Source organism: Pteropus medius, unplaced genomic scaffold (genome assembly GCF_902729225.1).
Source record: "Pteropus medius unplaced genomic scaffold, Ma_sr-lr_union100, whole genome shotgun sequence".
In the NCBI taxonomy this organism is placed as follows: Eukaryota; Metazoa; Chordata; class Mammalia; order Chiroptera; family Pteropodidae; genus Pteropus; species Pteropus medius.
This window is the reverse complement of record NW_024354875.1, coordinates 21,139,106-21,166,965: the sequence shown is the minus strand read 5'-3', so window position 1 is coordinate 21,166,965 and position 27,860 is coordinate 21,139,106. Positions and strand designations below refer to the sequence as shown.

Sequence of the window (27,860 nt, the reverse complement as noted above, 5' to 3'; positions counted from 1 at the left end):
TTTCCTTTCCTTTCCTTTCCATCTTTCTGTCTTTCTGTCTTTCTTTCTTTTTTTGTGACACAAATTGGAAACTGGGTTTTGTCTCTTAGTAGTGGGATGAGGTTAGACGATTCCCGATTCTTCTTAGCCATCCTCTTGTCTGCTTAATGAGGAGAATGAGACTTCTCTCACTGAGTTGTGTAAAACAATGAGATGGGAAGAAAATAGTGCCTAACACATAGTAGATACTAAAAGATAATTATTTCTTATCTTTTTTTCTCATTACTCCTTGTAATTTCCTTGTTTTTATCCAAGATATTAGGGCCTTCATCTGAGGCATAATTTCTTTCCTGCATTTGAATGTAAAAGTTAAATTAGAGATATTAAGACAAATAAATATGATACTATCTGGTGCACCTCAACCTCGTTCTCTTGCATGAGAGCCCCTTGAAAATCATTCTAAGCCAGCGGTCCCCAACCTTTTTTGGCACCAGGGACTATGAGAATCTTATGAGAATCCAATGGCTGATCATCTGAGTTGGAGCTGAGGCAGTGATGCTAGCGCTGGGGAGCGGCTGCAAATACAAATAAAGCTTCACTTGCTTGCCTGCTGCTCACCTCCTACTGTGCAGCCAGGTTCCTAACAGGCCACTGACCAGTACCCATCAGAGGCCTGGGGTTTGGGAATCGTTGTTCTAAGCCATTCATGAAATCAAGGTTGACTGGGGAAATCGTATTTCTACACTATAATTGGTATCCTTGCGTCTCTACAATCCCTAAGGCCATACTGGAAGCAAGGTGTTTTAATATCTAAGCGAATATTTTCAAATTAGTGTAGAGAAGCTAACAGCACGTTGTGATCACGGCACATTGTGGTTTTTGGCCTGGAATGACAGCTGATTAAATGTCAACAAGCAGAATTGAGCAAATTTGATGCTGGTGATAAAACATGGTTGTACCAACAACAGCTGCGTCATCCTTTGTGGAGAGTAGGATGGAAGCGCTGGATAACTGTTGAAAAAAAAAAAAAAAAAGCAAACCGAAAGGCTCAGAAGCACTCAGATGAGTTTGGTAAGTTAGTTTTTGATCAAATAAGTCTTGTAATATATTGTCAAAGCTATGCTTGTGTTTAAGGTAACAAGATGCATGGCCATTTTTTAAAGAAAGGCAACAGCTCAAGCCTATCCAGAGAAAACTCTGAAGTCCCCAAGACATAGCCTCCAATTGAAAAATTCAGGGCTGATAAGGACCCTAATTTATCCCATCCAAGGGCTTCTTATTAGAAGTACCAGAAGATCTTGTAGCATTTATAGCTTTATTACAGTCTTCTGAAAACAAATTTAGAGGGCAATGCTTAAAAAAATGTTGGTAATAGGTTTCACAATTAGTCGGTACTGTTAAGGTTAGGCCTATAAGGTTCCCAACTAAAGATTAGTTCCTTGTTTTAGAGTAATTAAGTAAATACATGTTAAGAGCTGTTTTTATCTACCCAAGAACTAACATGTGGTGTATGAGAACAACCCTTTTTATATTGATAACAGAGGTTTAAGTATAGCTTTATATAATAAGTATCTCAAGGTAACATCGGGAAGAGCATGCACTGAACAGATTGTAGAAGGTTTTTTTTTTTGCGAAATTCATTCAAATTTCTTCTGCTGGTATACCTGAAGTTAAGTATATCCAAAACATAATTCATTATTTTCTGAATAGAGTTGAAGTTTTTGGTAGAAACTGTTTTTGAATAAAAATAGAGTCTTTAGACTGGGGGAAAATAACCTTTCAACATCTTTTAATTACTTGAAGAACTGCATGAGGCACCCAGCATATTCACTTTGGTCAGCAATTCAATTAGGCATTTGGCAACTGACGTGTGTTTTATCCCCCTCATACTTCTGTTTTGAAAAGAATTATCTCATTTTCTAGTCATTCTCTCATCTCATCTTCAATGTCAATTATTTGGGGGGAAAAACCCTTAAATATAATACAAATATGCAAAACTGTTCCCCCTTTTGGATTCTTAGTTATCTCTCTGCTTTTCTGTATTTAATTGAGAGTGAAAATAAATTTTAAATAGGAAGTCAGAACTAAAGACTCCCAGTTTTATCATCAGCTCAACTGAACAGTTTTTTTTTTTCTTTTTCTTTTTTTAAATATTAACAAGCATATTGCATGGTTATCCACTGGAGACCCAATACCAGCAAAAAAGAGATACAGTTTATGTATCTCTTTCAAAAAAAATGCTGTGGAGCAGATTTGTTTCGGCCAGTGGCCTGGGGCAATCGAATGAGACTTGTCTCTGGAGATGCATTTTCTAATCCTGATCCTCTCATTGACTAGCCTGGGATTTCTAGACAGGTAATGTGTCTATTTTCTTACCAAAATGAATGTAAAGTATATCAAGATTTCAAAGATCTTCTCTGATATGCCTAAGTATTGGCGTACCTAAGATTAGGGGCTCAATTTAGATCAAAGAAATATTGAACTTCTCCCCAAATTTATCTGTGTTATCATCAGGTCCACATCTAGGGCTTTATTATTCCTCCCTCATAGAGGTGCCGGATCCCCTTTCCTTTTGGGCCAAGTCTAGGGTAATTTTTTCTTGCCTCTCTTCCAGAGGGTTGTTTACCTAATCCCATTCCCATTTTATTATGTTTCCTTCATTTTATTTCTACTTTGAAATCTTTAGAGCCCATTTTTAACGTACTTCATCCCAATGAATGCTGTTAAATCTAAGGTAGTATTTTATAATAAAGAATCTTAATATTTTTCAGTGCTCTATTTCTGCTTTTTTTCCTTTCAACTCCCCTTATTTATTCTTGCATTAGAGTATATTCAATGATTAAATGTATTTTAGGTTACTACAGTGTATTGGGATCAGTCTCTTTTACTCTGTCTTTTCTTGTTTCTTTTTTAACATCTACATAAGTCTAGGAAGTTACTAGTATGACTATTTTTTTCAGTGTAGTTTTAAAAGCACAAAATGAACTGAAAAAATGTCTATTACTAGAACTAAATAAACATTTGACTTCCTCACTTAAAAAATTTTTCCACTGACTTAGATTGGTAAAAACCATTATGTAGTAATCTAGATCAAAAAATCCTGCCATCAAGGAGTATTATATTAATACTATTTCAAACTTTAAGGTAAACATGCATGTAGTCTATAGGGTGAGAGCTGTGAATTTATGAGGCCTTTCAGCCATAGAGACTCAAGTCATTTTTTTTTTTTTGATAAAAAATAGTAAATAAAGGACACTGTCGACACTGATTTTAACCTATTTTAACCTACTTGTGGGCCAAAACAGATGATATTGTCAAATATAGTCATCATGAGTATCATCATACTTCCCCAAGGACTTCTGTCTTCATTTCCTGGTACCTCATAGATTGCACAGAGAAATTTACAAGCTGATTTTTAGTACAGGGCAGGAAGTAGGCGATTCAAAGGGCCACCTAGTACTGAAGAAGGACTCCAGTTAAATGTTGGACTGTTTCCCTGAGTTAAATTTTGGAATCTCAAATATTGTGACTTTTTAAATCTTCCACTCAAATGTTATTAATTTTAAAAGTTTAAATTACCATGGGGAAATACAGTCATCAAGTCCACTATTATTTTCACAGTATCTAATGGGTTTACGAGATGAAAACATCAGTTCCTCTTCAGTCTTCAAAATACTTTTCAAATTTCCACTTTTGATATGGCTTCTTTGGGTCACAAGCAGCAACTTTCAGGGTCTTCTGAGAAAAATTTCCTTCCAAGCATAATAACTGATGGTAGTTTCCAAAAACAATGTGATTCACCTGGAGAGAAGGTAGATCTGAGAATGAACCACACAATGATCTCGACAACTGAGTAAGGAAATCGAAACTAATAAAAAAAAGATAGGTATTCATATTTTAGGTTCTTTAGGAATTATCCCAAACTAAATTAATAACATGAACACAGGCTTTGGATAATATTAAGTTGTCTCTATCTGAGACTAAGTTCTCATACCTCAAAGATAAATTGTCTGATCATATAGCTGATTAAGATATTATTTAAAGAAAATAATTCCAGATGGCACTTACTATATTTGATGGATGATGGCTCCCTCACTTAAGTTGGTAAAGAAAAAACACACACCATTACAAATAATGAGCTAATTTCTTAATTAAGACCATGCCTTAGAATGCAAATTTGGAATACAAAGTGCTATACAAAAAATAATATATTTTATTTATGAGCTTCTTACCATAATCTCTGAGTACATAATTCCTGATGTCCAGAAAATACAGATATAATTAGGAAAAAGGTCAAAGGTGTTTCAGAGGGTTCTATTATTCCTTAATATTTATTGCTATCCTAGAAATCATTGATAATCTACTTGCTCATGGCTTTATTCTCAAGAACGTAATGTGTTATAAAGTCACAAGCACAAAGAAGGTAGGAGAGCATAGCTTTACAAAGTAGGGGAACATATTACATGACTGCCTTCTGCCTTGAGCTCCTCTTTTCATGCTGCTAAATGTCATGGAGGTAAATATCTTGACAATTTTCTTTCTTCTTTTTCTAATTTTTTCATCTTAATCAAATCACTTCTTTACAAATTAGTTTATCATTTAGGAAGACCAAAATTAGATGTATATAAAAATCAGCTAATGGAGTCTTATGTTCTCAATATGGCTAACCCAGTTTGTTAATAAGCCCGATGTGATTTTAGGACTGCCTGCTCTTGAATAGTTTCTCACCAGCCTAATATCTTTTTTATTCTCAGATTCACTTCTGGAGATAAGGACTGTGTTTTTGTTCTCATATTCTCTCTCTTTTCTTTTTCTTCTTCTCTTTCTCTCTCCTTCTCTCCCTTTCTTATGCTCTTTCTCATGCTCCCTCCCTCCTTTCCTTAACACAGGGTTAAGGAAGCAGAAGGTAAAATGTAATTTATTTGATAGACATTTATGGATTTCTACAACACTATACAACCTAAAATTAGCAGCTTGTATACTAGCAATTCCTAAGTTTTTTGAATAACTCAATAATAATCATTATAACTAAAGAGAGAGAGAAAAAAAAAAAACCTGTCCAGATGGAATTGAAAAATAGCAGATAAAATCTAAAGGGAGAAAGACTGGAGAATACAGGGCTCAGGCCCTGATTTTGACCCTGGGCAGGAAGAACAATATCCTGAAGAGAATAGTTACTGGCTGTGACATCAAAAGGATGGAGGCACTCCAAGAAAAAAAAAAGTGTGCTTACTTTAGAGCCATCCCTAAACAAAATGATGGTCTTTATACACTCAATTTACTTAGTGGATTTGGTGGCTACCTCCTAGTGAGACAGAAAATTTGAGAAGGCAGTCCACTCCAAGATCCTATACCAACATTTTTACTTTGTACCCTGTTAAAATAGAATTAGGAAAAACTGAGAGGAATTTGAGTGACGAAGGTAGAGCAGGGGTGTTTTGATAAATATGAATTTAATCACTGGACCTCTGGAAAAATACCCCTTGATTTGTAGCATGAATGTAAATATTCTCATTGTGGCTGGTTTCGAGTTACCAAAGCAGTATAACTGAATGTGAAGTTGCCAAAAGCTGAACACAACCAGCTCCTGTAAGCTGATGGGAGCTGGCTCCAGCAACCCCAGAAAGCCCAGGTCTCTGGAAACCCAAGGATATGAAAAAAAAAAAGCCTCTTTGTATGCAGAATGTAGAACCGGATTCATGCTAAAGAACAGAGCTTGTAGGAAGCACACTACTTCTTCCTTTTCCCATATTCTTTTTCTACAAGCTTTTCTGGTAACCAGTGAGAACAAATTCTAGCCTGTAAGTCCAACTTTTGGCATTAATTGACTGAAGCAAATGACTTTTAGAAACATAGGTGATGATAACGATATAACCAAGAGAACCTGGTGACTTCTATTTATATATATAACCTGGTGACTTCTATATATATAAAAAAAGGACTTGACAATTTACAAAAATATGTTTATCTCTGTGTATGAACTTTTACACTGCCTGTATAGTCACAAAGGCACTTAAAGCTTCTGATTGAGGAAGCTGACAATGAGGTTATTATGTCCCATTTAACTGAAAGTTGGATTTGTGGTAAAGAGGTACAAATATTTTGCTTACCAGTTCTGAATGAAAGACCGATGTTGATTTATGCAGCCATTTTAGCCTTTTGTTTCTGTTATCACAAGGGTACAGTCTCAGTGCTCCACCATCAGGGACAGGAGCCAAGCACCAGTCTCCATGTTTAATAAGTCTTAACCAGGTGTAATTAAACTGCTGAAGCTGTGGAAGAAATGAACAAGGAAAGGTCACTTCAAGCAGTAAATACAAGTAAGGGCTTTGTCAAACATTTGTGTAAGCAAAGTTTAAGAATATAGGCATTCTGGTCAGATGTTTTATATTCAAATCCTGGTACTGCCGCTTATCTTTGATTTTTCTGTCTTGGTCTTTTCTCTGTCCTTCTCTAATAAATTTTCGTTTTGACTCTAACTCTGGCATGTGCTTGAATTCTTTTCTATGCTCAGTCAAGAATCCTTCCTCGAGTGCAGGTCTTGAGCTCCCCGCAGCTTGGGGGAATTTGCCCTGTCCTGCATCAGTATGGGTGTATTATTTATCCCGTCTAATCTCATTTTTAATGGGATATAGCAATAGTATCTATCTCAGAAGCATGTGTTATGACTGTTCAGTATCTAGCACACAGTTAGCCTTCAATAAATGTTAGCTGCAATAATACAAATTATTTTGTACAGTTAATACATATCTGCAAATGGATGTCATTTCAGGTATTCTGAATTCCAGACAATCCTTCCTGGTGCTTGGAACATTGGGACATTCAAATCCCTACAGCATTACCACCCAAAGCCATTGGGACTACAGGGAGGTCCTAGTCAGCCTTAAATTACCTAGTTGAAAATGATTATGCTTCTTTGTTTCAGACTGTCTAGGCAGTTGGGCTTCTGAAAATTTTGTTTCATTGTAGAAAAGGTTAAGAGTCTTTCTTTGCTGATAGCACTAGGGATCATCAAGTTGCTGTTCTGTGGCCATCCCCCAGTTCAGAGGAATCGTTCTTGGAGAAGTCAGTTTTGGGGAGTTGCCAGTGTCTAGGATAAATACCAATTCAGGTAATGGAAGCACGTTTTCAACTTTTATAAATATTTTCTCTAATTGTTTACAACCCTGCACTATCTGCTTGGCCAATTTATCCTGAGGCTCTGAGTCTGTGGGAAATTTGTTATTTTGCACCAACATAAACATATTAGGAAAAAAAACTGAATGCTGGTAAGATCTATCTAAATACTTTTATCTAATGAATCATCTGTAACGCAACTGAGATTTAATTTAGATTGACAAGTATGTCATTGGGTTAGACCTCTGCACTGGATGGACCATTGAGGGCATAGCCTAGGAACTAGTTGGAAACAATGTCTCTGCCCCTTGGACCTACTGAATCACAACCTGCATTGTAACAAACTCTCTAGGTGATTTGTGTGCACATTGCAATTTGAGAATTTGGAAGAGAAAGGGTTCTATAGAAAGTAACCTCGCAGAGTGATGTCATTGTAAATTTCTAACTGGGCAGGTCATGGTAGGTATTCATGCCCCAGGCATATAACTTCTTTAGCAAAAGGCTCATCTTTGCCTTAAGCGAGCCCTGTCCATTGTTTCTGTGTATCTAGGCTGACATGTTTTTGAGATGCTCCCTTTTAGATTCCTCCTAAAGCAAGAGAGCACAGTCCCCTTAAGGATCCTGTAATCCAATCCCTGCCTTGCTTTCTCTTCCCTTCATGTAATCTTCCTCACATTCTCTCCTTAATTTCAAAAGCATAAAAGAAATTGTAAAACTGTCATTCTCTGGAGCATCTGAGATCTTACTCCGCTGTATATGTCATCAGTATGGCTCAAATAAACTCATAAAAATTCTCTATAGGTTTGAACATTTCTTACCTCAACAGGATGATGTATGTCATAGTACTAGGAAGCTATGTAGCTACTAAGAAAAACAGATATTACCTTGCAAATAGACATTTCACTAGTTGAAAAGGTAACTAAAAAGAATTTTTAGGTAAGGTGAAAAGTAGGGCTTGATGTTTCAACCCTAAGATTTTATTCCTTTTGAGTTTTTTTTTTTTTTTTTGATAAATGTTATAGTCGCTGACTTGATAAAGTCTCATTAATTCTGGCAAAAATGTTCCTCCATGTTCTTTTACTTTTTATTAGACAAACAAACCACAAGAAGCAAAAGCTAAAAAAGAGTAACAAGACAAAAAGGGAAAAGGGCATTTGTGGAAGGCCAGGGCTGCATAATTTATACCTTTCTCTCCTAGCATCCCCTACAGAGACTTAATGGTTATCGAGATCAAAACTTGGGTTTTCGGATAGAATACTGGTTAATCAGACACAGAAAGTCACTAAATGATGAGTCTTGAAGGATTACATTAATATTTTACTTTCATATATTTTGTACTAATTGTGGTTTTGTTGTACAATTTATGACTTTTCTCTTTGAATTGTTAATACAAGCAAGTTCTTTCTTTTATTTTTGATACTTCCCTCTTTCTTCCACATTCTCTTTTCTAATTAAGAAAAAGTTTTTTTAGCCTCAAGTTTATAATCCACAGCTGAATTATAGCAACAGATGTGACAAAAATGCTTTTAATTCTAGTAGCAGCTTTGAAGTTAATGATGGGATGTGCTTGAAAATATAACCAATATCTCTAAGTCGAAGCAAAGAAGTAAGTTTTGGCAAGCCTATATTATCATCTAAAAATAATTTCTCTACCAAAGAGTGATTTACAACTTTAGAGGACTGAATTATACTCACAAATCAATGTTCCTGGGAGTCCTCTTTGGTACCTAAACTGGTAGCTGTCCCCACAGAAAGAGAATGGGTAAAAACCATGTGTTGGAGAGGGAGATGCCATCATCCAGAGCTCACCTCCAGCACTGCAGAGACCCTGCTCTGTTCTCTCTAACAACCCGTGCTCTGAGTCTGTGGGAGTTTTGCTTTGGGATTTTCCACCATGGATTATAGATTATGCAATTTTTATTACTCTCTTAAAATATGGAAGAATGGGGGCAGGGAATAGAATCAGAGAATAAAAATTGCTCCCTGAGATTAATTATTTAAAAATATATTGTCTTTTATCTTTATTATTTTATCTTTATATGTAATGCATTATTTTCATTTTTTTGTCTTTATTATCATAGTGGTGAACATTTATGGAGCATGCATAAGGTATTGCTCTACATGCTTCATATGTATTACCTAATTTGATCCTCACAAGCCGCTTTAGGGTAGGCACTATTAGCATTGCCATTTACCTAAGGGTTAAAGAACTTACAAAGTTAACACATTTTTGCAAGTGATGGAACCATAACTGTGCCCTTGATAAGCTGACTTCAGTACCCACACTTTTTCTCTCTCAGTCACTATCTTTAGATTTAGAGATGGACCTTCTTTCACCAACCTATGATTATGTAGAAATTAATTATTGTTTCTATAGGCAAAAATAAATTTCACAAGTGAATGATAAATGTGTCATGCCCTGCACCTATCAACTATACCTGTACCATCGACTGCACCTATTATGAGAGAGAAAACTCTAGCTCATCATACCTTGCTGCTCCCATCACAGTCTTCCAGAATGGCTGTGGTGTTTTCAATGGATATGCATTTACCCAAGGCCACGTTAATAAGCTAGGAAGCAAAATATAAAACATGCATTAAAAAACAAATATTTTAAAGTAGAACAAGACATTCAGAAAGCACAGAATATAAAACCACAATAAGGTTAAAAGAGAGTTAATAGCTTAGCAGTACTTAGCACTATATTATTTTATTGGTTGCTATCTCTAACAGAGACATAATGTAATCTTGCTCAAGTACAGCTTCAATCTGTCAATTTAGGCCTGTGATTCAGCCACAGAGCCAACAAACAGAAGCTTTTAATTAACCCTTGCCTGAAATGCTGAATGGGGAATGAGCAAAAGGTGGCATGAAAAGTAGTTATTTTCTTGGCTCAAGTTTGTCTGATGCATATATTAAAAGCCAATGCACATATTTGCAATTTAATCAAACCAACAGTTACAGGCTCTGTTGCCTGGCTGACCCCTCCAAGCTATATGACTGCTTAGGCACTGAATCATAGATAAATTGAGTCCTTCAAGAACAGCAGATTCCAGCTGATTCCCTGTCAGAATCTTTCTAATGACTCAGGCAAGCTACAATTCATTACAGGAAAGTCACGAAAGCTAATACAGAGCCAAGCTTAAAGGCACTTTCTGGCAGGTCCCCAGGTTTTTAATGGATTTGCAGGGTCAAACATGGAGGCAGCTCTCTATAAGTCACTGTTTAATGCAGTAAAATGTTGATTCCCTTGCCCTCTTTGACATCCTGGGCAGGGCTAACGAGATGGTGGGTTAATAGTACAATTTAGACTTCTCTGATTTCTAGAAGAGCTGTGCAGAGCCAAGTCTGCATTTGGGGAAGCTTCCTGAGCTGGGAGGCCGCGTGAGGTCTTAGTTTTCAGGAACACTACTCTTGCCCCTTCCTGTTGCACGGTGCCTAACACAGAGCTCTAACTCTGGGGTACATATGACATGGGGTGTGTAGCTCACAGAATTGCCAGCCTTTATAACACGGTGCTCAGTGGGTTGGTCCTCATATTTACATGCATAGCTTAGCTGGCAGTAAGGGGCTTCTTCAGGAACTGGAAAATGCAGGAAAAAAAAAAAACCTTAAAAATAAGTGGTAAAACTGCAAATATTGGTAAGCAAAGGACAAATATTTTGAGGATAGGAGAAAAACTGGGGCATAGACAGCAAGAGGGGTGGAACTGCTGTCTTTCACACAAAGATGAAAACTAGAATTAGACCCTCAGAGGAATGGTGTCCTGGGAAAAACAATTTACCTTTTAAGCGCAGAGAGACTACAGGGAAGCTAGATTCTCTCGATCTGCAACCTTACAGTCGACCATCATTTGGGCTTGAGATGCAAATTTACACTTCCTTGCATTGCATAGGAACCCTGACAGATCCTCAAGGCACAGAAACAACATAAAAATAGTACCAGGTTGGTTACTTCTGGGGTGGCTGGAACATAAAAACAATTCTAGGACAGAATCTCTGTCAGGAATCCTCAGAGAAAGCTCTATCTAAAATTTAAAATGACACACATGGGAGGAGACCATCCAGCATTAGTAAATGGAAACAGGCAGAACTCATCAAAGGAATGGACCACCATGAGTTTCTGAGAAGAGAGTTAACAGATGCAATAAGGTAGAATGATCTTGGAGATTAAAGAAAGGAAGTGGTGCCTCAACTGTTCTCTTAATCTTAATAGAGATATACAGAAACTCTTGGATTTGTGTATTATTTAGAAAATACTCTTATTTTCAAATAGGTTTGCAAAACAGGCTTCAACAAAGCTGAACCTCTGCCCTGCTCCCAGAACCTCTCAGGATCTTTAATACGTTAATGTTTAGCTTGCTGCCCCAAGAGGGAGTGTAGTACGAGTGTTTGCCAAATATATTTGAATATGGACTCCTATTCTTGACAGCACAACAAATAACATTGCCCAGAACAGTGTTTGAGACTCTCAGATTCAACCGATTCCTTTGTATTTATTTTGCACAATCCCTTTTTCCCAGAACTGAAAGGAATAAGAAGAAAAAAACAACTTTTCTATCCTTCCCTCCCCCACTTCATTTGAAGATTTGTTTCCATTTCTTTTTATCAAAGATTACTGAAGAAATTTATGGAATTAGCTGATTTTCTTGATCAAGAAATAGTCTATGAAGTGCTAAGGAACTTTTATTCTTTATTTCATTATGAATGGTTTTCAAAATAGATTCATTTTATTTTTAAAGAATTTTATCCATGCTTTTACTGTAAACAATTTTAATCTTTTTTAAAAAAAGATCAGATAGTATATCAATTTTAAATTATTCATTTTGAATTGCTTTATTTTCCAATTTAGGAGGTGGGAATCACCACAGTTTATCAAAGAATTCTTAAACCTTAGGCTATACAGGCTGTTTGCTAATAGTTTAATCCTATTTAAATACACATTACTGTTGAAGTTATTTTTATAATATTATTCCAAATATTTTTGATTCAATAAGAAATGGTTTGTTTTCATTAAAATAAAAAAACTTTACTGGATTTAAATTCCTAAGTATGGAGGTTGAAAGAAGAGAAAACGTGCAGCAAGTAACAAAAGTTATAGTTAATTTTCTTGGAAATTTTCAAGATTGTCTATACAAAATAATGGTCTGATTAATCTTAGTTTAGATCGTCTAGAGAAAGATTCCAATTTTTTTTTTAAATGATAATAATGCTCTCTACCACTCGCTTCACAAAGTAGCAAATGACATCTTAATTAAAATTTGTGTAAAGAAGACAAATAGAAAAGTAGAAGGACAAAATTTGTTGAAATTATTTAAAAATATATTTTTGCATTTTGATGTATTATAGCTCAGGCATCAGCTGAAGGTTATTTTCATTGAGAGCTCTTCAAAAATTTCACGGTAGCTCGAACAAATTCTTCACAGAGAAGGCAAAAGACAGTTTTTTAGTTCCCTCTGGTGGTTAAAGTTCAGTAATGCTCTTGCTGAGATTTTGTGTTAAGACAGAAAAAATTATTATGGTGAGAATTTCTTTTCCTGCTCAAGAGATAGAATTTAAGAATGTAGATTTATTTTTATAGACATATTTTTTTGTACAGTGTATAAATCCAGGGTATTCTTCTTTATAAGTTACCTAAGATAAAATCTAGGATTGAACCCCCTGAAGTTCCTACTATTCTATTTTGACCTATGAAGAGAACAATTTGATAATACATTAAGTTACATACAAATAGGTCATATATATATACTTATTTACCAGTTGAATTTTATAAAAAGAGACCAGATTTTTGACTAGTTTTTTCTCTTTCATACTCTCCCAGGATCTCCCCATACCATCAAGAAGAATGGCTTTACTAGTCCTTATCATCAGGAGATTTGCTAGGCAGAGAGTGGTTGGTCTGTACAATCTACTTTCTAGGGAGGCTGAAAAAAGTTTGCTTAAAAGATTAGGCTTACTGATTATCAAGTCTGGGAACCTCTTGCATGAAGAAAAAAGAAACTTAAAAAAAATACTGGGAATATTTATAAGTAAAAATTAAATAATACATAAAACAATAAGAGAAATTAAAAATATGAATGACTAGGGAAGAGCTCTAGGTGAAAGCTTGATTAACGATCTCTAAACCTGTTCTATAGTAATGTCCTCATGTCTTGCCACTCTCTTCAGATTAAGCCTCACTCCTGGAATGGGTTTGAAATAGCTTTCACCCAGGATCTCCTCTTTCTTGATTTTTTTCCTAGCTTTGCGCTTTATCCAACCTACTTAGCTTGACTTCTTCCCTTTCAGTACATTACCTTGTGCCCTGGAATTTTCTCTGCTACTGTCCAAGAATTTATGTCATTTTCTACCCCTCTTTGAAATCTATAAAACTTTAATTGAATCATGTCATCCCATTGCTTAACCCTCCTCAATAACTTTCCATTACATTCAGAAGAAAGGAAGGAAAGGAAAGGAAAGAAAAGAAAAGAAAGAAAGAGGGAGAAGGAATGAAGGAAGGGAGAGAGGAAGGGAGGGAAGGAGGGAAAGAGAGAGGAAAGGAGGGAGGGAGGAAGAAAAGAAGAAAGAAAAGAAAGAAAAAGAAAGAAAGAGCAAACTTTTACCTTCACCTACAAGGACATACGTGACCTGACTTTCCTCCCACTTCAACTTCATCTGGTGCCATCCTTCCCTCTTTCACACTCTGACAACATTCATCTTCTTTCCAGTTCTTGAATTTCTCAGATGGTCACCTATAGTAGAGTTTTTGCACAAGGGTGTCCTCTGCCTAGGGCTCTCTTCTTTAGAGTTTGACTGACAGTTTACCTTTTAGGCTTGGCCTTCAAAGTCTCCTGAGAGTTGACCACTCTAACTTAGAAGACTTCACCAGTGGTGGCCACTTTCCTAAATGAGAGCTACTATAATTTTTATTTACATTTTACTTGTTTATTTGTTTACTATCTTTCTTCTCTACTCAGCTTTAAGCTCCACAAAGAAAGGATCAATCCACTTCTGAAATACTGCCCAATTTATTGATACTCAGTAGGTATTTGCTGAATTAATCATTGAACATGGCTACCTAGAAGCCTTCCTCAAGTTTACCATATTTAATCCTTAACCGTGCTTTATCTCATCTGCACTCATACTTGGTATTTATTAATAATGTCATAATTCATTCTTTCTCACATATTTTCAAAACTCTTTTGGCATTTTACTTTTGTAGAGTCAGATGTTAAATTGCTGTTTCACTTACCACACCACTAGCTCTCACAATGGGAGCCTTCAGGTCAGGGAAAACATTCTCCAAGTACCATTTGAAACTTTTGCATTTTAGCTTCTTTCGAAGTTCCCGTTGTTGGGTGAGGTTTCCGACATCTAAGCCTTGGTCTATGAGGTGATCCCCATGGCCATAGAACAGCTCCTTGTACTCGTCCAGCCAGACCTCGGCAACCCGCACCAAGTTCCTCTCCACTGTCTTCATCCGGTCTTTAGGGAAGGAATATGGGTTATCGTTTCTGAATATGTGGCCCACTCGGGAACAGGGAATGATCTCGATTTCACCACCACACATCCACACCTGGAACAGTTCGATGATAAACATTAACTCTCAAATGATTGTCCATCAATCACAGGCAATTAACAATGACAAGAAACCACCCGACAACTCTCCCAGCTCCCTGTCTGAAGTAGTGCTCTCAGCTTCCAAAATCTTTTTCAATGGAAAATTAAACTCAATGCATTTATTTAATTTTGTGTATTGCTGTGGATCATTTTAGAATTAGTAAAATATATTTTTTCTCCCTTCCCCATAGTGTAAATTTTTTTGAAAGAAATCTTTACTGAATCCTAATATGTAAAATGAGATCTTGCTCTAGTTGAATCAGGAAAGGAGTATATATTTCCATTTCTTCTAGCACAACTCATAAACCATTCTTTTTTGATCAGGAGCTCAAAGTAATACCCCTTCTATTATATATCACCCCACTCCATAGGAAAGCAGTTGTTTATTGGGTGTTCTCCACTATGGCTAGTGCAGTAACTTTCTTAGATATTAATTGATGATTATATATATACTCAGAGTTGTCTGCTATGTCCAAAGTTGCTGCACTATGGCCTGTTGGTGGCCTACCATAGAGTCACATTTTATACTTGTCACTTATGCTCTCCAAATGACCCATAATTGAATGGAATGATTCAGTACTTTCAGTATATTAGAAAAATGTTCCAGAAGAGTTATTTTATATCAAATATAAATCCCACAGCATTTACACTGAATAGCAGACAATTATTTCCCCCACATTCGGATGCAGAAACAGTGCTGTAAAATATTAGAAAACTCTCATAAATTTCATGAGCACTATTGATTCTTCCAAATTCAATCTTAGATATGAAAACATTAATCTGGAGGCCCTAAAATTTCTGTGGCACTTCCTCCCAGAGGCAGTCACATATGTGATTGTATTAGTAAATGAAACCATTTAAAAATGATGCTCTCAATTGTAAATAGAATTTGAGAAACACTTGGTAATACCTTGAATGACAGCTCCATATTTTCTCCACCCCAAACATCAAGCCCAGGGTCATAAGTTCCAAGTTCAAAAAAGTAATTTTTATCAATTGAGAATAATCCACCTGCCATGACGGGGCACCTACAAAAACAAAAGATTGTTTTTAACACTTGTATGTCATGAAAGCTCAACTTTTGGAGTGGGTGTCCTATACAGTTGTAATGAGCTTAGGAGGCATTTCAGAGTAGCTAGCAAGTGCCTGGAGGCCTTGGAGTGGAGTCAAAATAGCACTTATGTAATGAGTTCCCTGTTTCGTGGTGGCAAGGCTTGATTAAGGTCAGCAAGGTGGAGCCTGGAACTAGGATTCTCATTTGTCCTCTAATCCCTGACACAGACTCTCCAGAGATGTTATTTTTAATAAATACTTATTTAGTGCTAACAGAGTACTAGTTGCTGTTGTAAGTATTACATCTGTATTAACCCAGATTTTGCAAAAATCCTGAGTGTGTACCATCAAGAAACTACAATACAGAGGTAAGAAACTTTTCCAGGGTCACATTTGGGGTTCAAATCTAGGCATTCTGGCTCAACTCTGTGCTCTCTCATTCCACTGTACTGACTCAACTGTTGGCAAATTTACTTATATCTTGTTACATGGCAAACATTTTTTAAAGCACTTTATAGATATGTGAACACACAATGCAATATACAGATGATATATTATTGAATTGTACACTTAAAGCCTATATAATTTCATTAACCAATGCCACCCCGATAAATTTAATAAAAAATAAAGCACCTTATATATATATATAATTATCTGATTTATTCTCAAAACAATCTAAGAGTTAGCTACTTTTATTAGTCTTAATGTAAAAATAAGAAAACAGACTCAGAGGCTAAGTAGTTTTTGAAGCTCACACCACCTGTAAGTAGCAGAGTTGAGATTCAACCCAGAATCTGACTCTAGAGACTTCACTATTGTTATTGAACCTGGGGATGGAAACTGCATTTAATTAGACTAGGCAGTAATCACTCCTCATGGTGGTCACCACTGAGCCAGCTGAAAGTGGTTTGTGTGGGGAACCTGTCTTCTCTATAGGGTCTATAACAATCTCAAGGATGAAGTAATTCCTGTCCCACGCCCACCTCCCTTCCCCCACCATTTATGTATATATTCTATTTTTTCCCCAAATGTCCTTCCCAGACTATCTAGAATTCATTCTCTTCCTAAATTTACATTGAATATAATCTGAACTCAATTACTACAATGATCTTCAAAATGGGAGTCTGATAAAGGCAAAGAGTATCTTTAGGTGCAGTATCAGAGCAAGAGTGTTAACTTCAGGCCGACCTGGGTTTGAATCCCAATTTCTATTTTTACCAGCTGATCTCCCTGGGAAAATTACTTAACTCTTTTAAGCTTCGATTTCCTCATCTTTATAATGGGAATACTACCACTTTTCTCCTTGGGTTATAGAGAGGGTTAAACGTGTAGTGCTTAATAAATGACAGTAATCCGAGTTCACCAGCTAGCAGTCTCAGTTCTGAAAGCATCACTCCTGCAAGGGATGAGGCTGCTTTATTGAGGGGTAAATTCATAGAAAGCAGCTGCAATGCACAGGGCTTTCTCTCGGAATTTGATGGCTTGAGTCTTCATAAGTTCTCTCTCCAACATGGGAAGCTCAGGACTCCTGCCATTCTGGCTGAGGTTGGCTGCCTGCTTGTCCTGCAGGTCTCATTCTGGGGGAAGTGTTAGAAGCCTCCACTTCCACTTAGGGCTAAGCTGTGTTCTTCAGTCCAGCTTTCTCAGCAATAAAGCCCCAATTTCAATTCATTTCCAGCTTCTGTGTCTATTTATTAATTTATTCATAGAAGTTGGCACCCTCCCATGGAAGGGATAAGACTAGATTCAAAAAGAAAATCCTAATAGTAGCTATTATTATTATAATGATACTTCTATTACTGTTATTTACTCTCTTAATTTTTATTCATGTTGACTTTGATATAATGTGTGTTTATATAGCATTTATACAGCACATTCAACTGGCTTAGTATTTCTTAGGTTATAAATCCCAGAGAACAGAAATTGTGTTAGTGAATTTCTCTACATTCAGAGCTGAATAGAGTGCAACAACCATGTAAAAATGAGTTTTGGTAGCGGGAAACTAATTTCTCAGGAAAACTTTGTTTGCTTTTGGTCATCTCTTAGCTACAACTGTAATTCTTGATGTTCTATCAAGTGACAGGATATACTTGTTTTGTGAAATCGCTTCCTATGCCTTTATAAAAAGATACATGACTGCTTCTTAACCTTAAATTTCACACACTTACCTTATTATATCAGTTTCTTTAATTCTGTTTTTTGCAACAACATCTGGAGGAATTGTTCTCCAACCAAAGTTCATGGGCCACACAAAGATGCCTCTTTGAAAGTTGTCCACTGTCATATAACTAATCCAGGAAAAAAACAAAAGCGTTACCTGAGATCATACGTGTATTCTTAATTGACCCGATGCTATGTCTTGTTCAAATAAATAAAACAAGTGCTTATGCACATGATTTTATATCATCATAAACTTTTAAATAACACTTCAAGAAAATTTATGAGTACAATTTGCATTAGTGGCTAATTGGCCTTATTGCTTATTTTAACTTATACTTTTATTTAAAAAATATTCTGGCCATTTTGAGAAAAAAAAGAACAACTTATAAGCATATATATTTCCCACAAAAAGAACAACTAATCTTAAGAAAAATAAATATTTTGGGTTTCAGTTGAATAGAAAGAGGAAAAAACTGCACAATGAATTTTAGGATTTATTGGTATTAAGGGTTAAGAATTTGTGATGATCAAATAAATAGATCGACCTGCTCTGATCTCAAGATTTCTATCATATATTTCCATTTATTTAAATGGATAAACTGTGTAATTTCTTAGGTTTGCAAAAATGTACATATTAGGAGTATGACCAGTACTTTCTGCTACTGCTGCCTAAAGACTCACTTAGAAGTATCTTGTGGAATATGATATTACCTCATATCCTTATCATTGATGACTTCAATTACTGGACAGGCTACTTTCTTTCTACTTAAATAAACTCTTTCCAGAAGAGGTTCCAACCAACCAATGTTACATTCCACATGAGAATCTAAGAATGTCAACACATCACCTAGAGAGCCAGAAAGAAAAATCATTTGAAAATGCAATATAAGGTCTTAGGGATTGCTACAGAAGTGTGGTTGCAAAGCAATAGTCTTTTCTTTTTACTGAATTCCTTGTCCCTCTAATTTCACTTTAAAATTAATTAAAAGAAATTTTGTTTTTAACAGTTGCGTAGGGAGAGTATCATTCATATTTGGAAAAAAACTGATAAGCCACTTAAATGGTAGCTAAGATTCTGAAGGGAATATTTAGTATTAGAAACGGTTGCTGTGTCCCTTTTATGGAGGTAGGTTCCATTAACTCGAGGGGTGGAGGACTGGGACTTTGTTCAGCAGAACCAGGAGGATTTTGAAATTCCAAGTTTGGCCTTAGAAATAAAGAAGAGGACAAATTTCTCCATTTAATAGGAATGAAAACAAATTAAAATGGATAAACCAGCAAGACTAGGAGGTAATGTTAAAAGGGTTATGAGGGCGGGGAATGGGAGTTTGTTTAATGGGTATAGAGTTTTTTGCAAGATGAAAAGAGTCTAGAGATGGGTTGTAAATATACAGCGTGAAAATACTTGACAGTACTGAACTGCATACTTAAAAATGGTTAAGATGGTAAATTTTATGTACATTTTATCACAATAAAAAAAAGTTGCAAGAGGAAGAAAAAAAGAAAAGGAAAAGTTGGAGGCCAGAAATATTTATTAATAATTTTTTAAAAATTAGTTGTGTGAAGTAACACTCTCTTCTCAGTGAAAATCTCGGTAGCATCTACATTGTTCCAAACGATTTTGTGTGTGTGTGTGTGTGCATGTCTGTGCGCATGTGTGCGCGCATGCGCGCGTGGGTGATTAATAACAGAGAAATTTGACCCCTGGCCAAAATCCTAGGTATAATCTTTCAGGCTTGACCATAGGCAATTACAAAGGCTCTGTCCTCCCCATGCCAGACTTGGTGCAGAGACAGTGCACTGTGGTCTCTGAAGGGAGTTGTAGTCAAGGACTCAGGCCTTCCTTCCCCATTAGCTGGACATGCTGTTATATTTTCTGGGTTCCTAGCTCTGGTTCTTCCATTTGGAGGCCTCCCTCTCAGGCCAAGCAAGACCTCTGCCTCACCTTATGGGAGGTGGGTAGATTCTGAAGACATTTTTCTGCACTCTGACTCAGTATTTAGTACTTTCCCGCTCCTAGCCCTTGCCTTCTCTCTCACCCTGCCCTTGGGATCATAAAACAAGAGCATTTTATTCTGGATTCTTTCCATGGTGAGATTCATAATTCTGATCCACCAGCTCAGTGCCATTCCACAGGAAAAAAATGGAGCCCTGGGGGAGCCCCACTTTATTCTATTTAGCTTCTTTACTTATACTCTCGCAGTACATGATTAAAGACTTGAATGTACTTTCATTTTGGCTTATTGTTTTAAGTAATCACTCTGACACCTGGCTGCTCCCCTCAGCTCTTGGAAAACCTATAATAATATCATTTATTACCGTTAAGTGCCAGGCACTGTTCTAAGCATTCTACGTGGTTGTCTTATTTAATCCTTACAATAAACTTAAAGTATGAGTCTATTTTTTATTCTCCTTTAAGAAGTGAGGAAACTGAGGAACAAAGAACTTAGGTAATTTTTTATGGCCGCACAGCTAAGTGGCAGCCTGAAATTAGAAAACAGTTCATTCCATAGCATGAGTTCTTTAAAAATGCCAGAAAGATGCAAACTTTGTGTATGGGAAAGCTTAAAGTAAAAGCAGAAAACAGCAGGATGCAGAGAACAAGGTGAAAATAGATATCTAAATGATGGATCTTTATCCACTGAAATCTGTAAACTATGAGTCAATTAAGGAAGTTCAGTATCTTATTACCTGCTACTGATCAACATGGGTGGTTTCTCATGAAGGTAAAGAACCGATCTTAGCCCAGGTCTTGGTGGGGTGTGTTCTTGAGAAGACTAGATGGAATTAGGCTGTGCTAGGCAGGAGCCCTGCATCCCCCGTCAAGTCCTCTGCTCTTGGAGATAGCAGTTATATCTCCTGATCATGCTGGGAGAGTCTTATTTTCAAGGAATTGTAGCTTGTTTGATAATGAAAGGTCATTCTCTCCTAAGGATATCCTCTTGCATGGCCCTCCCCCTGTCGTGGGAAGATTTACAGGGGTCACCTAGGTGTGTAGAGTATGTAAGCATGGTCTGCTAAGGTCCCACTTGACTGGTCGTATAGAATGTGCAAACAACAGTCTCTTTCCTCTCACCATTCCTACTCCTGGTCCATTTGGACTCAGAGTTTTTAGAGCAGTCTCTGCTAGACCCTGTCCCTATCCTCACTGCAGGGTCAAGGGGGCCTGGATAGACTTCCTCAGTCCCCAGTGGCAGCAGAATGGCTCCCCAAACTTGCATTTAATTTCCATCTGGCCCAGATCTCCACAAACCTTCTCATTTACTTGTTGCCAAAACCCGAGGGAAGTAGCATCTGCCCAAAACATAGGATGGAATTCTATATTGTTTTATTTTAGGAGAGAAGATAATCCTCTCATACATGAATGTCATTGCTCCACATTCAGACATTTTAGTTTTAAACAAGATCTTGGGAATCAGAACAAGGAGCTGTGTGCCTGACTCTGGGTGGTATTTCTAATTGTTCTGGATCTCATCTGTGGACATTTTACACAGTTCCTGACTCTGAGAGGCTTAAAGGCATGGTAAAACGAACATAGGAATGAAATTACACAGAACTGCCTTCATCCCAGCTCTGCCACTCCTAGCCTCATTGAGTAAGTTACTTTTAACTTCTCTGAGTTTTACTTATGAGGCTATTTCTAATATCTACCTAATACCTAAATTCTTAATAAATTGCGAGTATTATTTTCTGGGTTTTTTTTTTTTTTTTTTTTTTAGTGAGTGTTTAAGCTACCTCTCAGAATAATTAACTCAATCTTAATTGCCTTCTGGTAGGTTTCTCTGCTTCCTAAGAGTAAGTTCCAGTAATGCTAGCATTGTTTGCAGATGAATTTCATTGTTTGTTATTTATGTATTTTTGTATGTATGTGTGTATGTATGTATGTATGTATGTGTGTATTTATTGGCTAACCCAGAGCCACTCAATGTGCCAAATGGCTTTGGCTCCTTTTTAAGCACCGACCCCTCACTTATATTTCACCAACCAGCTTGGGATATTGCTACCAGCACCAACTAGTGCTGGAGTATTTAGGGTTCCTTGAGGAATGTGGACCTGACTCGTGACTTAACTTTACATAATAATTTTAAGTGATGCTAAGGAAACTACCTGTTTTAACTGCAGTAGAAACAAGTTGTAGTAATTTCAGAAGAACTGTTGCTCTTCAGGAGACCTCAGAGTTGGCCAGGAGTTAGATATCACTTCTTCACCACATACTTAAAGTTAGCTAACTGATTCTTTGGAATGCAAACAGCAATGTCAAGTATTTTGCTAAAGGCCATGTCATGAAGGAAATGAGAATCTGATCTCTACTCTGACTCTCCAGAGTATACTACTGCACCTGACTGCAGGCTCCTCTTGGCAGGGAAATAATTTACTGGGTCCGTTCAATACCAGCACAAGATCCAGGTGGGCAGCTTTTTCCCTTTTACCTCGATTATTGCAACTCTCTTCATTTCTGTTGCTTTCATGTAGGGGACTCTCCTTAGAAATCCATCGCCATGGCCTGCCTTTCACATTTTGAAATCCTCCTTGGCCTCTCTAACTCTTCATTCCCAGTAAATAACTGATTAAACCTGATCTTTTTGCCTGAATCAGATTCAGATGAAGGACTATCATGTCCTAGAATCCAAATGGGTTGTGGGCATTGCTAGTGGTCAGAGAGTTTCTGTTTTGCCCTTATTATTTTGTAAAAGACTCTTTTAGGCTTTCAGAGAGACTGATAATACCTCAGGCCAAAATAGGGCCACTTCACTTCTATTTCTGAAGTCCTGGAATCTCCAATCTTATCTTTGCCCATGCCCATGGCTTCCTTTTCCTTTTATCTGAATCCTGAAATGTAAATCTTCATGGAACAGTAGCTGTCAAGACCTGACAGAGTCTGGATTCAGGTTCTTTTCATTGATCTCTTTGTTTGGCTAAAACATTCCAGAGAAAATTTTTTGCTCTGGTATCTTTGCTGATCTCTGATTACAGAAACTCTTCAGACCTAGAGAAGTCTCCTGCCTATGCTCTACTTGTGAGAGCTGGGAAATGTGGGTGGAGTGGGGATGGAGGTATGTTGGAAGGACTTAACAAGGGTGGCCAGGTCCACTCAATGCCAGTCCCTGAATGGTCTCTGAACTATATCCTCAGCTAACACTGGTGCAAGGTCCTTAATTTCCTTGAATTTCCCACAAGGGTCAGGAGCACTTTAGGGCAGTAAGATATATTCTTAGGCAAAGTTTTTATTAACCCCATGCTGACCTACCTCTCTGCTTCTTTCTAAACTCAGGCATCAGCCCTTCACTAATGCTGCTCAAAATGTGGGCCATAGACCCTGCCATCTATGGGAGATAGAAACAGAAATTGAGAACAAGTGTTTTGCAACTTTATAGTAGTTTGCTAAAGTAATTTACTAATTTATTGTCTATTGACTATTTCATATATATGTGGGTTTATATAATATCTATTATGTTTATTTGTTATATATAAATAAATGCATATATATTATATATAATAAAATGTATATGTCATATACATATATAGATATGTATAGGCATATATAATTATGTATATATCACTTTGACTATTTCTTTTTAGGTTATTTATGTTTATTATAATTTACTAGAAGTAGGTCTACAAAAAATTGAAAACAAGAAACAAAAGTCTTTCTATGATAGTTTAAGAAGCAACTCTCCATTACATCGTAGCAAGCAATTAAGATGCACTTAATTGAGGTTTTCAAACTGAGAACTGTGACTCCTTACTGAGTCATTAAAACAATTTAGTGGGATTAACCAGAATCTAAAATAATAAATAGAAAAGATATTAGAATCCATTGCACATGTTATTTCATGAAATGTCTACTATAATATGTACAACCTATATATGAACTGCATTGTGATGTAAAATTTATTTCATAAATGGTTCATGGTCAAAATAGTTTAAAAGTTACTAAAATAAAACTGAGCTAAGGTTCTCCAGGGTACTAATAATGACTGAGAAATTTAGTTTTTTACATTTGGATTTATAGCCTATGTCATGTAACAGTTTAGACTATTATGGAGATCATGACTAGCTTGCTTTGTTCTCAAAGCAGAGAGAAATTCTTTTATAAGTAGTACATTTTTGGCCTTGTATTCATCAACTCTCTCTATGTGGATGTCTAATTTTCATGGACAAACTCACAACTCAGTTGCAATCCAAACCTATTACACTGGTTATGGCCCCACCACCCATCAAATTGTTCCTAGTGTTCCTAGAATCCTAGAGTTCTTTTCTGACTATTCTTACTTATTACTATCTTCACACCTTATCTGATGCCAAGTCCTGTAAGCTCCATATCTACACTATATTCTAGGTCTGACCACTCCCTCCATCTACCTTGATATCTCTCTGGTGCCTGGACAACTACAATAGCCTTCTAATTGGTCTCCCCATTTCCTCTTTCATCTCCTTAATATCCATTCTCTACCAAGTAACCAGAGTGAGCTTTTAAAAGTGAACTAGACAATTTTACTCTCTTCTTTAATGTCCTTCATTGGCTTCACATTAAACCAAGAATAATGCCTATACTCCTTAAATGATGCATAAAACTTTACAAAAGCCTGCTTTTGCCTTTCTCCCCAAATGGATCTCTGACCACTTTTCCATGATGAGCATCCATTATCAATAATGAACTTCTTTCTTCAGATTGAATACACAGAGAGTATTTCCGCATTAGGACATTTGTACTTCTTGTTCACTTTGCTAGGAATGTTCTTCAGCTCAAAAGTTACCTTCTTGGATTAGTTCTTGACTATCCTAATTTTTCATCTTTTGTGATAATTACTCTCTAAAAGAAATCAAATGTAGAATTGTCTATTCTACACTGAGAGACTAAGGAGACCAAACAACCAAATGCAATACACAAAACTTAATTAAATCTCAAATTTCAAAAGGGGGGGGAAAAACAGCTGTAAAAATATTTTGGGAGCAAATGAGAAAATTTGAAAACAGCACACATTAGGTGATATTTAGATATGAAAGTTGTGCTTATATAAGAGAATATCCCAGTTCTCAGAATGTAGTTTCATGAGGTGTGTGAATTCCTTTTCAAGGTTCAGAAGAAAATATGTGTGTGTGTATAAACATGTGTCTGTGTAAGTGTGTGATGAAGCTCATATAGCAAAAATTTAAAAATCGGTGGAATTAAATGACAGATATATGGGTATGCACTGTACTATTATTTCACATTTGATGCACATTTGAAAAAAATTAACTAAAACAAAATGTAACCAAAACAAAATTAGCAGCTTCTTACCTGTTGCATTTTGTGCTCCTGCTAGCCTGGCTCTTATTAAGCCATGTCTCTCTCTGAGCCGAAGAATCCGAACTTTTGGAAACTGCGACATGTATTTATCCAAATTATCTTTCAGGTAATCTATGTCAGAGTTTAAGAGTAGACAAGAAAATACTTAATTAACTAGATCTGGATAATACCAGAAATAGTGCCTCGTCAACATCAAACTCCAAAAATTGATTTAAAAATTGAAAATTTTTAAAATTACCGTTGACAAAGAATAGTATATTAGTTTCAAGTGTGCAACATATTGATTAGACATTTATACAACTTATGAGGCGATCACCCGATAAGACTAGTAACCATCTAGCATTATATATAGTTATTACAATATTATCGACTATGTGCTCTATGCTGTACTTTACATCCTGTGACTGTTTTTATAACTGTCAATTTATAATTCTTAATATCTCTTAATATCTTCTCCTTTTTCATGCAGACCCCCAACACCCCTCCCATCTGGCAACTATTGATTTGTTCTCTGTATCTATGATTTTGTTTCTGTTTTGTTTGTTTGCTTTGTTTTTTAGGCCTTCCATTTCTTTGTTTTCCATAGAGTCTAACTCTAACTTTAGTTATAGGAAAGGCACCCCATTAATTGTGAGGGTATTTGCTTATTAGAATTTATAAAAAGATGTTTGTGCAACTGTATAGAACATCTTTTGGTTTCTGGAACTTCAAAGTGCCCATCTCCAAAGTTGTAATTAGAAAATCACTCCTACATGGCAGAGAAGTCACAGTTGAAAGGAAGTTTGAGGTAGTTAAAGGAACAGGGCCCTGGATGATAGAGCTGACTTTCTGTATTCCATAGGTTTATGGATTTATGCCTCTAAGGCACCTCATGGAATGATGAGTTGGCATTTGTAAAATGTTTATGCTTTATCAAACTACCCTGTAATTTTGCCATCTATCCATACTGCTAAGGCCTCATATCAACTTTGATTTTTCAGGAGTGGTTTTCTTACCTTTGGTGCTGAAGTCATCCACCAGCAGAATTTCCTTGATGAGGTGCGGAGGAGAGCGATTGAGGACACTGTGAACAGACCTCACGAGAGTGGACCATACCTCATCCACAAAGCACATGATGACACTGGTTGTTGGAAGATTATTGTGAACTAGCTGCTTTGCACACCTGGGCCAAGACAGAAGCAGAGCACAAACAATGTGCTAGCAAGATCCACCAGATGATTTTAGAAATTACAGACTGTGATTGTGTGTGTATGTGTATGTGTGTGTGTATACACTCTATCTATCCATCTATCTATATATATAATTATGATTTTATCATGTACTGTTTCTTGGGAGGAGTATAAGCAAAATAAAAAAGTAGAGGAAGAATAGTTAGTAATAGTTGCTGCTATAGAAGGAATAGCAAAGCAAAACATGAGAACTTCCAGTGGAGGCATCACGCTGTAGTGGAAAGGACATGGGCTTTTTGGGTAATCCTGTTACCAATATTTCTCAGATATTTATTCATTGATACCTTATTTTATCTCCCGTTTCCTCACCTATAAAATGAGGTAATGGTTCCTATTCAACTGAGTTTTACAGCCTAGTAAGAATGCACATAAAATGTCTAGCATAGTTCCTGGCACAGGAATTGACCGAATGGGAGCTTTCATTATCTTAATTAGGTTATATATCACAAGAGAACATTCTGATTATTTAATATTACCAAACAATTTATGATTGTCCTTCCAGCTGGCTTTTCACCAAATGCCAAAAGAAATATTCTTTTTTTTTACTCTGCATGTAAATTTATTTATGGAGAATATATATATATTCTCCAAGTAATTAATGTATATGTATTTTTTCACCAAATAATGTATGTGTGTGTGTATATATACATATATATATATAGACATCAAATAGTTGAACTCTTCAATTTCTCTCTCTGCCCCAGAGTAGCCACAGTTGAAATCATTTTGCTGGCACAGGAATGAGAAGAAGGCTATGATGGGAGTTGGTATTCAGGTGGGTTGTATTTTTTCTTCCATGCTCTGCAGTAAATATTGCCTCATTGCTGGCATTTTCCTATCTCCTGTTACTCTTCACAAGATGGTGCCCAGTGGAACCTTACAAAGCATATTTGCCATCCTTAACACAACTACTATTAGTAATGTAATAATTAAATTACGATGGTCATAAGTAAATATTATAGGCACTCTGAATTATTTCAATTTAAACCTCAAACCAATAGCATCTCTTCCTCTTTTTATAGATGAATAATTGAAATCCTAGGGAGACTACTCCATGATTATACTGTTAGTAGAGGGCAGAATTGGGACTCAAACTCTGGTCCATTCTATCTCTAGAAATAAATTTGGGAAGTCTTAAGTCCACAAGAATAAAAGCAGCTGGCATTTTGTGGGGAGCAGGCCATTCTGTCAGTTACATTTTGCTTAGTTCATAAATAAGAAATAGATATAAATAAAAATCATAGCAAAACCATATTTTCACATCCCTTTACAATTGGTAAAGTACCATTATGTACATGATTAAAGTCAATCTTTAGAACAGCTGCTTGAGATACATATTATTATATTCTTCTTCAAATAGAGAAAACTGAATCTTGAGAAGTGACTTACCCCACATCATTTACCTAGAAAAAATGTACAATTGGGCCTGAATAT

The 27,860-nt window shown here is 36.3% G+C and overlaps 1 protein-coding gene across 1 annotated transcript in view; it reads right to left on the bottom strand.

Moving 5' to 3' along the window:
- Window positions 1-3,583: 3,583 nt before the first annotated feature.
- The window catches only part of GALNT5 (polypeptide N-acetylgalactosaminyltransferase 5), a 39,090-nt gene continuing 14,813 nt past the window's right edge, over window positions 3,584-27,860 (bottom strand). The window contains exons 2-10 of the mRNA XM_039855390.1: window positions 26,193-26,359; window positions 25,189-25,308; window positions 18,618-18,753; window positions 17,915-18,034; window positions 15,604-15,721; window positions 14,326-14,649; window positions 9,586-9,666; window positions 6,090-6,251; window positions 3,584-3,780 (exon numbers count right to left, since the gene is read on the bottom strand). Coding sequence (XP_039711324.1) covers window positions 3,640-3,780; window positions 6,090-6,251; window positions 9,586-9,666; window positions 14,326-14,649; window positions 15,604-15,721; window positions 17,915-18,034; window positions 18,618-18,753; window positions 25,189-25,308; window positions 26,193-26,359 — 1,369 coding nt within the window. The 3' untranslated portion in view covers window positions 3,584-3,639. The remainder of the gene's footprint in view (window positions 3,781-6,089; window positions 6,252-9,585; window positions 9,667-14,325; window positions 14,650-15,603; window positions 15,722-17,914; window positions 18,035-18,617; window positions 18,754-25,188; window positions 25,309-26,192; window positions 26,360-27,860) is intronic.